Source organism: Cervus elaphus, chromosome 19 (genome assembly GCF_910594005.1).
Source record: "Cervus elaphus chromosome 19, mCerEla1.1, whole genome shotgun sequence".
NCBI classification, from domain to species: domain Eukaryota; kingdom Metazoa; phylum Chordata; class Mammalia; order Artiodactyla; family Cervidae; genus Cervus; species Cervus elaphus.
Window position 1 is genome coordinate 82383095 of NC_057833.1, and position 13294 is coordinate 82396388.

General features: G+C 41.5%; 1 protein-coding gene across 2 annotated transcripts in view; it reads right to left on the reverse strand.

Annotated features, from left to right (window-relative positions):
* The window catches only part of RYK (receptor like tyrosine kinase), a 115825-nt gene that overhangs the window by 74154 nt on the left and 28377 nt on the right, over positions 1 to 13294 (reverse strand). For both annotated transcript variants that reach the window (XM_043873945.1, XM_043873944.1), the window contains exons 3-4: positions 3718 to 3817; positions 1810 to 1944 (exon numbers count right to left, since the gene is read on the reverse strand). In XM_043873945.1, coding sequence (XP_043729880.1) covers positions 1810 to 1944; positions 3718 to 3817 — 235 coding nt within the window. The remainder of the gene's footprint in view (positions 1 to 1809; positions 1945 to 3717; positions 3818 to 13294) is intronic.

Sequence of the window (13294 nt, forward strand, 5' to 3'; positions counted from 1 at the left end):
GTGTGAGGAAAGAGGAGGACCTGGAGGAGGTAGTTAAATGGTACAAACTTCCAGTCACAAGATAATTACTACGGATACAATGTATGCATGGCATACATTATGTGTTATTCAACAACATATGTTAACTGTATGAGTATGTGAGAGTTGTTGAGGGAGTAAATCCTAATTTACTAAATTCTCATCACACGAAAAAAATTTTTTTCTTTTTTTGCTTTCTCATTCTATTGTAACTACATGAAATGATGAAGTGGTTGTGTTTGCAACCCCAAGGACTGTAGCCTGCCAGGTTCCTCCGTCCATGGGATTTTCCAAGCAAGGATACTGGAGTGGGTTTCCATTTCCTTCTCCAGGGGATCTTCCTGGCCCAGGGATTGAACCCGGGTCTCCTGTATTGCAGGTGGATTCTTTACCACCTGAGCCATCGGGGAAACCCACATGAAATGATGGCTGCTAAGTAAACTTACTGCAATAATCATTTCACAATGTATGAAAATCAAACCACTATGCTGACACCTTAAATTTATACAGTGATATATGTCAATTATATCTCAATAAAGCTGGGGAAAATATATAGAGAGAGGAATTGTTCACTCTTAATTAAAAGATTAAATGAGAGCTAAAAAGAAAATACCCATTCTAATGCAGTACCACTTTTTTGCTGGCACATATCTGGACATTAGCCATTTTAACTCTGGTTAATGAACACCTGCTGGCCTCAGGCGTTCTCATAACACTCAGCACTAGCTCTGACTAGGAAATATGTTAAGAGACAGTTTGACAATGAAACAAAAGCGCAGGTTTGCAACCCAGCTCCACCACTTATTTATCCGGCCTTGGCACGTTGGTCAGACTCTCTGAGCCTCGGCTTCCTCCTCAGAAACTGGAGATAATGAGAGAAGCTACTGCCTCAGGCTGCTATAAGCATTAAATGGGTTTAATGTGTTTGTGAAGCACTTGGAACATGGTTGACACTCAGCAAAACCCAAACTCAGCATGTTTTCTTTAGTACTTATTTTTCTACCTTAGATACTAACCAGTTCCACCACTGTGATGGGTAAATTCAGGTCACTTTAATCTCTATGGAACTTAAAGTGAGTGGGCTGGATTAGATAACCTTTAAGGAGAATTCTAAAATTCTTGCTCTATGAACTCATGTGCTGAAGCTCTTTCATATCTGCTGCAATTTCTTGAGTAACAGATTATTCAAAGCCAAAACTACCAACAATTAGTTAGGTATCCACATATAGTATTTTAAATTTCATGGTAGTAGATTAATCTAAAATCAACCCACCTACCTCTTGAAACAGGTTACTATGCCATTTTATAGATGGGAAAAAAAAAAAAAAAACCCTGAAACTTAGGTTAATAAAAGGAAACCTATTCCAATACCCCACCAAGGGCAGAGTTGTAATTCTAACACATTTTTCTGGGCCCAGGGCAATGTTTCTGCATAAAAGTAATTCATAAAGGAAACATAGTTAAACACACCATTACTCAGGGGCCCCTATCTAAAGTCTGTGATTTCTTTACCTCTTCGGCTATTCCTGCTATTTCACATTCCTAAAGGAAAACATTCTTACCAATTCTGACAAAAGTTTTGAGAAAGCAGGGATTGAGTGGGGCCTAAATGAGATTCCTAACTAGAAGCTATCATGGTGATTATTTCAGAATTTCATCAGTTAGTGCTCTCTTTTCTTATTTGCAACTATAGTCAAGATTGGATCACAAATCTGTAAAAAGACGACAAAATCTATTTTTGATCTTCTCACATCTATATAAAATACATACTTTGGTAAATAAATTTCTTACTTTTATAGCACATTTTCCTTCGTTTAAAATTTAAGACTGTAAAGTTTTTTGAAGAATTTACTGTCAAGTTGAGCTGCATGAGTATCATAACCTCAGAATCTACTTTGCCAGTACAGGAAAGCTCGACCCGAAACACTGTTTAAAAAAAAATAAGAAAAAATATTTAAATTTTCTAAAAATCAACATTAATGCCCCATAATTTAGAATTTATTTCTGTTGCAATAAAACTAAAAAATAATACATTTACATAAAATACTAAGCAAAAACTTTCAGAGAATTTAGACTACACAGCTTTGAATATAAAGTACTATAAAAGTTAGCATTAAAGAACAAATCAAGACAAAGGAAGAGAATTATTTTAAAATTTGTTCATGATTTTTAATACACCAATTTGTCTCCTAAATTCTCTTATTACCATATAGTAAAGCTACAAAATCATAAGGCAAACTCCACTATCTTACCAGTCACAATCAACACAGTAACCACAAAAATTACTTGATAAAAAGGAAAGACAATTTCACCACCAAAATGCAATTATGTATTGTTCTTAAGAAGAGATTAAATATAAAGCTGTAAATGAAACTGATAAAATTTTACCTATGAATTAAAAAACCTTTCTAAGCAGAAATTGCTTTAATCAATTACCACAGCAATGGGATAACAGACTTTGGTGCATTTTTTTTTTCAACCTTTCAGTTTAAGACTCTTTCTACGAATTTAGAATGCATCCTTCTACCATCTGTATCAGCGTATGAACAATACTGGCATTTCTGAATTTCTTTACTAGCCCATAAAAATTAATCAGCCTTCTCATACTCTCTTAAAGCTTAGATTAACATATGCTACTAGTAACAGTGAGTAAGAAAGTTTCATAACACTGGGGCATATACTTTCAAGTTTTAAAACTTTTCATTTTCTTTAAATCTCACATCTTCAGGAGCCCTTCTCAAAAGACTGGCTCAAAACAAACTGGTGTAAACATGATGCATATCATTTACTCAGACGTGTCCTGAGAGCCTATCCTGTTCAGGTGTTACACTAGGCACCAAGGATAGACAGCTGAAAAAGACAGCTCCTGCCCTCAGGGGGCCACAGGCTAGCAGGCATAGACAAGGACAAAGAATTACAAAATAATGTGATCAATTTTAAACAGTTAAATACAAGATCTTACAGGGCAGGAAGAAAAGAGTTAACAAATGGAGGGAGAGGAGGCAGGGAAAAAAAGACTAAAGACTTTGAGTCTTGTAGAATATTTAATATGAACAGAAATTCAGATGCAGGAAAGATGAAAAGATGGTTCCAAACACAGAGATCAGCATGGGCAAAGGCCTGGCTCTGAGAATCGCAGGCAGCCTGGCACTGCTGGAGCACTGGGGCAGATCCAGCAACAGGCTAGACAGACAGGCAGGGGCAGATGCTAAACTCGGCACACCAGCTGGAGAATCTGGAAGGTACTCAACTAACGATGAGGGTGGGGCATTGAGGAAGTGACTATCCAGGCTGCAGTGGGGAACTAATGGAAGAAAACCACATCAGGCAAAGGGACTCGGGTCAGGGCCAACAATGCGTAAACGGAGACAGAGAAGAGCTGAGTGCACACAGTTCTAAAGGGGATGGAAAAGAAGGAAGTGTTTAAGAAGTCCAAATAATCCTCATTTATAAAAATCACTTGTTAAAGAACTTATGCATCTTACACCTGTGTTCTCTGAAGGTATGGGTGTGTGCGTACGTGCTAGGTTCCTTCCGTCATATCCAGTGCTTGTGCGACCCCGTAAACTGTAGCCCGCTAGGCTCCTCTGTTCATGACATTCTCCAAGCAAGAATGCTGGAGTGGGTTGCCACACCCCCCCTCCAGGTACAGGGGATACAGTTAAAAACAGCATGTTAAACTCTGTCACTGAGACTCACCTGATAAAGTGCGTGGAACTTCCCCCTGAGCAGAAATGTTGACCTGGGGCATGTCCATAGCCACAAAATTGTCTACTTGGAATCCCAGCTTATATTCAACCTATAATATGGAGAAATAAACAAACTGGACCTGTGATAACAGAAAGGGCTTAGTACAGCTTGACCACACTGATTTAGGTCATTAAGGAATAATCTAGCTTTTTTTTTTTTTAAGTCCAAATTGTCAGAAACAGTCTTAAGAATGTTTCTTTATTTTAACAAACACACCAAGCCAGGGAAGTTTAATATATGCAAAGCAGCCAGAGTGAGAATCCAGATCTGCTGAGTCTAAGACATTTCCCCAGCAGACCGCTGCTTCTTACATGACTCATTAGATTACTGCCTTGGGGGTGTGTTTTACTTATTTCTTCCAGTTTTATTGAGATATAATTGACATATATCACTGTATAAAATGGTTTCAGCATAATGATTTGACTTACATACATCACAAAATGCTTATCACAGTAGGTTTAGTGAATATCTATCATCTCATATAGATACAGAATTAAAGAAACAGAAAAAAATTTTTTCCTTGTGATGAGAATTCAGGATTTACTCTCTTAACAACATTCATACATAGCATACAGCAGTTGATTACATTTATCAGGTTGTACATTACATCCCTATCTTATAACTGGAAGTCTGTAGTACCTTTTCATTGTTTTCATCCAATTCCCCTCCTGTCCCCCTCCTCTGGTAACCAAATCTGATCTGATCTCTTTTTCTATGAGTTTGTACATTTGTTTGTTTTTGAAGTACAACTGACCTACAACACTATGTTAGTTCCTGTTTTACAACAATGATTTTTTTCCTATACATTTCAAAATAATCACCACAATAAGTAGTTATGGTAAGTCACCACAAAGATAATATTATTTAGTTATTGATTATACCCTCCACACTGTAAATTTCATACCCTTGACTCTCATTTTGCAACTGGAAGTTTGCACCTCTTAATTTCCCTCACCTATCTCTTCCCCCAACCCCTCCTCTGGTAAGCACCTGCTTGTTCTCTATATTCAAGACTCTATTTCTGTTTTGTTATGCTTGTTCATTTGTTCCTAGGAATTTTCAATTGGATAAAAATTCAGCCCAGTGAGCCACCCTCTATTCCAGGCCCCGAACAGTACCACTACTCTCCTACACAACCTGCCATCTAGGACTCAGAGATCCTGCCGAGGGTCACAGTCACTGACAGAGGAGCCCCAGAGAGGCAGATAGATATGAAGAGCCAAGGAGCTGAGGTGTATAGTTTACAGACCATGACTAGTCACCAGTGTCTTCTCTAGCTGATAAAAGCCAACCTCTGAGGGCCTGTATGTGACTGGCAGATGAAGGTCTGATCTACAGACCCACTCACCTCACAAGTAGATTCCAAGGTACAAATTTCTCATAAAATATCTATGCTACATTCTCTAGTCCGGCTTTCACCACTAATAGAGTTAATGTTTGGACGTCCATCTAACCTCTGGATCTCAAGTGATTCAGAATCCAGAAAGGAAGAGAGATGACTAGAAAAATGTCCCTGGAACATTAATATTCTCTATCAATACCTGGCCTCCATAGGTGGCTTAATAGAACCAATCAGCATCAATCAATATCAAATATCAAACACACCCCTTTTGCCAGAAAGATGTTCATGAAACAGCTGAAACTGCAAAGCAATAGCTGAAATTCAGAATGGATGCCATCTTCAAGACCCTCAACGGGGTCTTATATTTTCTGATATTCTTTGTCCTGTCCTTGGGACACAATAAGAAGGGCACCCCTCTCCCATTCAGTGGCCACAACGCCTTCCAGTGAAGGCTGGGATTGGCAGAAGCCAAAAGGCAGAGGGTTAGGAGAACAGTAGTAGGAAAGAGGTTCAAGAAACCATTCTTCAAGAAACTTAACTAGAAAGAATGTAATTAGGTAATGGTAGAAGAGACTTCAAAGCCTATCTTTCTTCTTTTTTTCAATGGGAGATACTCAAATGTGGTACACGCTAATGAAAAAACCCAACAAAATAGGACATAACAAAGATGAAAGGAAAGAGGGAAAGAGTAACCTCCCAGATTATAAGAGACAGGATGGACACCTGAGCACTGACTGAGTCAGGAGGTGTTTAACCCATGGGCAGAAAGGGATCGATCCAGTGACTATAACTCCCTCTCTCGATTTCCCTGTTCACACTCTGCTTGAAAGTCCCAGAACACCACTGTTGCTGTTCTTCAGTTGCTCAGTCATGCTCAACTCTTTGCGACCCCATGGACTGCAGCATGCCAAGCTTCCCTGTCCTTCACCATCTCCCAGAGCTTGCTCAAACCCATGTCCACTGAGTTCATGATGCCATCCAACCATCTCATCCTCTGTCGTCCCCTTCTCCTCCCAGCGTCAGGGCACTGGGACATTCAGGTGTGCCCAGAACGCTATAGGGGTATGCAAGTATTAAAGCACTGCTTTACAGTTAAGACAGATATACAAACAATTGTTAGAAGCTGTATTTGTTAAGTGCCGTGTTCATAGCAAAGGAAACGTTCTCGCTGTTGCGCATCGGTGATTTGGTGGTTCCCTGGCTAGAAGTGTTCCCTCTCACCGTAGCATTCTGCAATACTCAGCCACTGCCACCAGGGGGCGTGAGAGAGCCACAGCCCAGCAAGTCTGGGCCAAGAATGAGCAGGCTTTCCAGCAATACTTATTGACCAATATTGAGAAAACGCATTGACTATATTCCTATATCCATGCTATCTCTAAACAAAGCAATACATGAAAGGCAACTGCCTGAAAAAAAAATTTAGCACAGTCAGCAAGAACTGGATTAGAACCATGAGACTGTGTGATCATCAGAAAAATTACTAACTTTACCCAAGTTTCAGTTTTTATAAAATGAGGCTAGTACAATCACATTATGAGGATCAAATAAAGTAATTAAATAACACACCTAACTGTCAGTCTGGTACAGGTCCCCTCTGATAAACGCAGACCCCAGTAACATCAGCAGTGATTCCAGAGCGGCCACACTATGCCTCACTGCACTTCCCCATATTGGCCAGCCTGCTCCTGACCTCCAGGATTCTGACACAAGCCTTCCTGTGCCCTGCCAAGAGCAATCCTGCAGCCCTCTGCATTGTCTCCTATCTTGGGAACCCCACTACACTAAACAGACTCTCACACTGTTGGCCTCTTCCCAAGTGTCTTCCCTGCCTTCTCCTCCAGCCTGGCTTTCCTATCATTTGCTCCCTGTAACCCTTAATGCCCAGGGCCTAGACAGCAGGGTCAGCATTCCTTCAGGATCATCAGGTCTCTTCTCTACTTCCCTTCCTCATGCAAAAGCCCCTGTCCTCTGAGGCTCGAAGCTTCTACTCACAATGGCTATTTCTCACGCCGCCATCATCAGCGTCACACAAGGACTCACAGAGGCCGTGGTGCTCGGATCGCTTTGCCTCCTGCCTTCTTCCTGGTGGCTTTGATATTAATATTCAGCATTCCTATGTACTGAAGAATTACTCCATAGCCAAAACAAATGTGAAAATCCCACTCTATCAAAGATCCCATCACAATCTCTGATTCTTACAAAACCAGTTCTTTGTTTCCAACACTCTGATTCAACCAACATTTATGAAGCACACTCGTAAACCAAAGGCTGTGCTCATAGCTGGGATATACTGGCCAATAACGCTATTTCAATTCTCTCCAGCCTATCCATCCAGTGACCTGGTTTTACTTTCCCATAGACTGTGCCCCCAAGACTAGCTACCAACACAGTCTTTTTGTCATCAGAACGCTGACCACCTCTCACGCCACTCCTGCTGCCCAGCACAGCTTGGGGAAACCACACACCAGAGGAGAAATTTGCTCTTACGCAAAGATGGTCCCCATGTTCAGGGTCGGCCGTTAATCCTGCTCAGCAGCCCCTTCTCCCTGGTCTTCTCACTCCAAACCTCATGGGATTCACGGCTTCACCGCCTGCTGCCCTGCCCGCTTGCCTCCTCTCAGACAAAGCTCCTGCCCCTTCACCTGGCACACAGGAACCAGCCCCCCCTTTCTGCCTTTCTTTTCAGCTCCAGGCAGATTTGGTGGCTCAGATGGGAAAGCATCTGCCTACAATGCGGGAGACCCAGGTTCAACCCCTGGGTCAAGAAGGTCTCCTGGAGAAGGAAATGGCAACCCACTCCAGTATTCTTGCCTGGAAAATCCCATGGATGGAGGAGCCTGGTGGGCTACAGTTCATGGGGTCGCAAAGAGTCGGACACGACTGAGCAACTTCACGTTTCACTTTCCAGGCAGATCTGTTAGAGCACTCTTCCTTTGCACTCCACTCCCAAGGAGAGATTTATTCTCCTCTCCAAATGATAAACCCGTCTCTCTCAGCATACTAGCCTTAGCCCGCTAGACCACTAATGGGATCCTGTATCATCAACTCGTCTCTCCCACCCTCCTACATCTTCATTCTCTCCCACATCTTCATTCTCTCCCATATGCCCAATAACTTACTAGACATATGTGCCTAATAATCTTACAGCTCTCAAACACAGCAGATTCAAAACCAAATTTACTATGCTTCCCCACACTTGCTGTCTCCTTTACTCTAGGTCTCAATAATTGCAAGCAGAGGCACAGCCAGCCAGGGACCAGGACCCTGGGGCAGTAGACAGAGCTGCAAACAAGGTCAAAGGCCCTGACTGTAGTGCTGAGGGCAGGGACCAGACCAGCACTGGAGAGCCTCAGTGTGGCAGGGGGTGAGGGCAGAAGGTAGAGAAATGGGCTTGTGAATGGAGCTGGGTAGCATCAGAGGAATGCGGAGAAGTGGTGAAGCGGTTGAGGATTTGAGAAGCCCAACCCTGTGGCCAGCAGCAGCCTGGAACACTAAAAAGTCTGAAAGCATGGTGCCTGCCCTCTGCTGCCTCCCTTTTCAGGGACTGCCTAAACATGACAGGCATTCCAAAGCAGTTCTCTTCTCCCTCAGAATCTTCAGAATACAAAATTTTAAACTGTAGTTTCTGGGGTTAGAAACTGCTTATTATTAAAGGGCATTTTTTTCTATTTTGGCATGCCATCGATCTATATGGACTCTCACTGGCCAATAATCCTTTGAAGAATCAGATCTGCTCTAAAGCTAACATTTATAATCTACTGGAACAAAGAAAATCTAAAAATTGGTTGTTTATCAGAACAAAGAATGAGCCAAAATACTTCAGAAAAGAAATAAGAAAAAAATATAAATATTTGAATAAGCTAAGAAATAAACATTTTTGGTAATCTTCCCTTACTTGGAAACAAATGGTAATTGCAAATAGGCAGCTGCTGAGTAAAGCCACTTCCTCTTGGAACCCAGTACAGATTTAAAGTGAGTACACTTTGCCTGCAGTCCAACAGCCTTTCAATTTCTCTGAAATTATCAGAAGTGCTGCCTTTCTCACAGAAACCCCACTCTGCAGGGGATACGGCAGGCTGGCCCCCAGGGCTGCTGTAGGAACTCTGGACAAGTTCCCTGCAGACCCTGCTGACAATGATGAATTCCTGAAACCAGAGAACAGCTTACAGGATGGGACTGAGTGGGGTAAGCAAGCTGCTACCTTTTGGTATATTTTTGCCTCTCAGCTATCTAAAATATCTACTGAAACTTAACAGATGCAATTGGAAGTTTTTTCCTGGATACTGGAGAATGTTCCGGAATGCAGAAGTAACTTATTATCTGTTAAAACCACCAGTAAGGAGACTGTGAAAGAAAAGCAACACCAGAGTTCTTACCCCATCTGGAAATGCAATTAACCCATTATATTTACCAACTACTCGCTAAGGCAGTGTGATACAAGGTCAAGAGTAAGACACAGCTCTAGTCTCTGAGAAGACCACAACCTGTTTGGCAAGATAAAACACAGTCACCGCAGAACACTATTATCAGAAGCTTCGATAATGTTAAAATATCTACAATGAAGTGACATACCAAGACGACTGACGATCTTTGGAAGCAAGTATCTCATCTTCTGGTAATTCTTAAAAAGCAATAATTGCAGTGTTGGAGCCGAGGAACCATGACCCTCCTTCTGAAAGTTCCTAACTGCATCCCAGAGCTGACAAGATCAGGTGAAGAACTCTTCATCATGTCTCTCCTGCCCCCTTGCATAACTATCATTTCAAAAAATATATATATACACACACATACATACACATATCTAGATGCTTATCCAGGTACAGACTATCTTTAGAAGGGGAGATCAGAATCAGGTAACAGTGGTTGCCAAAGGAAGGGGAGTTAGGCGGCCAGATAGCTTGGGGATGGTCCTAGAAAGGGGTAGGGGATTTATTTTTCACTATATACCCCTATGCCTTTCGCATTTCGTACCATATGCATAAACAAAATACTCAAAAATTAACGTTTAAAATAGACAAACTACAATTAAACAACTGTGCTAAAATCACAAAAGAAATTATGACCTACAATTGGAACTAGGAGTTGCAATGGAGGTCAAACCTGACATTGCTTTGCTTTTTAAAGCAACATTTTAAGACATAACATGACTAGTACTTTCCTCTAAATTCTTATACCTTCTACAAATGAGCTGTGAAAAAAGCTTAGCTATATGTTCAAACTATGAGTTACATTCATTTTTTCAAATTTAAAACTTTATATTTTTTCAAATTTACAACTTTATTCAAAGTAAAATATCTGAAAAATCCCAGGTGTGCAACTAGTTTGCCAGACAGTTTGTCAAGTATACCCAACCCATGCTTTCACACTTCTAGACACAGGAATCCACTGCCTCTAAAGCAGCACCCCTAACTCTGAGAGGCTCTAACCGCTCAGAAGCTGCCCCTTTGCCGAGCTGTGCCCTGGGCATCTCCTCCACGGTCAGTTACGAAGCACCTGTAACTAAGTACCAGCTGCTACATCAGGCACGAGGGACCCAGAGAAAGATGGAAAGAGGTTCCTATCCTTGACGTGCTCAGCACCTCAGAGGGAGAGAAGATCAACTACGAAAATATTCTTAAAAGCATGATAAGGGTGTGAAAGACAAGGGCACCAGACACAGATGAAAAAGAGGTGACACCAGGTCTAAGTTTTATGAGATAAACAAGAGTTACTGAAGTAAAGAATGGGGAAAGGGTATTTCTAGCACAGCAAACAGCAGCACAGTAACAGAGCACAGGGCATTCAAGAAATAAAAAAAGACACTAAACAGTTAGCTGGAGGGCGGGCAGAAAACGAGGGATGAGATCACGAAGGCTCCCTACGAAATAGAGTTTTATTCTGCTGGCAACCGAGAGCCTTGGAGCAGCTTTGCAGGGGGTGCAGCAAGAAGTCAGTCCAGAGGCCAGGAGACCAGTTAGAAGGCTGCTATTTTTCCATAATCGAGTTAAGAAACATGAAAGCCTAAGTTAAGGAGGAGGCATTAGATCTCAAGAGAGATAAGAAACTAATTTAAGGTATAGTCATGTGAGAGAATCATCTGGATCATCTGGACTTGGAAGGTGTAGGAGGCATCTAGGATCCCTTCTAGGCTTCTGGCCTTGACATGTAAATAAATGGTGATGGCCTCCAGCAAGTCAGGGAACTCCTGACTTACAAAGACCATCATACCAGTAAGGGCAGCCCAAATGTACGCTAAGGATGGTGTTTAACACCTGCCACAGAAGTAGCTTAGAAATTATGCTCTACAAGATAACGTGAAGAATGTGGAAGTACAGTAGCGCTATACCAAGGCTCCTCCTCACCCAACATGTACCCAAACCAACACTGCTTCCCATCCAAACATATACGTTCATCTGAGCCCCTTCTTCTATCTATTCTCCCCTACTCCAGTTTCCTCCTTGTCTACAGGTTTCTAAAACTCCTCAGGCACCCATAAGCAGTCAGATGCCTGAAACTCACTCCCCCCCAAAAAAAAATTAGTGTATGTATATTTTTGAAAACAACAGAATAAGAGGTTTAATTCTGTTCAATTCTAACTGCCACATCCCACATTGCCTTTTTATTCCTAAATCACTACCCATACTCTTGCCCAGGAAATATTCTCATAGTACATATATACATCAGCAATCTTTTTTCCCAAGTGGGCCCCAAAACAATCACATCCTGTTCAAAGTCAATAGTTCACTCAGAATAGAATCTCTACTATTTCATTAGATTTTTCACAACTCTAAAATATATGTACTATTTGTTTTTATATTACAGATGGGAAAAGTAACAACGGACTATCAATTTTTTGGAGAATATAAAAAGCTTCTCTACTTGAAACAATGGATCTCAGAGTTGTAAGGGAACCTAAAATTCAAGACCACCATTCCACAAATGTTTAAATTCCTTGTACAACACTCCCACCAAATGGTTACCCAGTACAGATCTGACCTCTTTCAGTGAGAGGAACAATCACAATGGCTAAAGGCAAAACCGAGTTTTAAACACAGGTGCAAAAACTAGTGTTTGAAAGGGTGTTGAGTTACAGAATTTTAATATATAATTTCAAATTGTACACGTGTGTGTGCTAAGTCACTTCAGACACGTCCGACTCTTTGCAACCCTATGGACTACTGCCCACCAAGCTCCTCTGTCCCAGGGATTCTCCAGGCAAGAATACTGGAGTGGGTTGCCATGCCCTCCTACAGGGTATCTTCCCAACCCAGGGACTGAATCTGCAACTCTTATGTCTCCTGCATTGGCAGGTGAGTTTTTTTTTTACCTCTGGCACCACCTGGGAAGCCCTAATTTCAAATTGTTTCCCCACCATTACTTGTTCATTATAAAGGAGAGAACCTTCCAGTGGAGAAATCTGGTGAACTGAGTGATCACAGAAACATCCACAGTAGCAGGACAAGCTGACCCCACGTGCACAGTGGAGGACGGCACTGCTGCGGTGCTACCACCAAGGAGACACTCGTGAATCCAGGCATGAGGGAACCTCAGGCAACGCAAACTCAGGAGACAGTCCCCCGGCCTATATGTTCCTAAAGGTCAAAGTCAAGAAACACAAAGAAAGGCCACAGAAGGGGAAAAAAAAAAGCCACAAAAAACATGATTGTGACTAACTGGTGAAGTGTGAGTTCTGGAGATTAGACAACAGTCTTGTGTCAGTGTTCAGTTTCCTGGTTTTGACCGCTGTACTTTGGTTATATAAAGAATGCTCCTATCCTTAGAAAATATACACTGATGTAATTAGGGGTAAAAGGGCACGAAACATGCAATTCACCTGCACACAGTTCAAGAGGGAAAAAGTCTGTGTGCCTGAGAGTAGGGAGAATGAGAGAATGAATCATAAAATAAACGGGGCAAACCAGCAACAATTTGTGAATCTGGGTGAAGGATAAATGAGAATTCTTTGCACTGTTTTTGTAATTTTCTCTGTCTGAAATTATATCAAAATTAAAGGTCACTCCCCCAAATAATGATAAGATCACCAAGTAATAATAAAGTCACACAGTACTGAAAAATGCATTAGGTTTGTCTCCTTGAAGAGTCCAGGTGCCTACTCATTGAAACTAACAGACCTCAGATTAAAATGTCTCAAGTGAACCTTTTCTGAGTTACCTATGTCATTTATGCTGGCACTTCAGCATATCC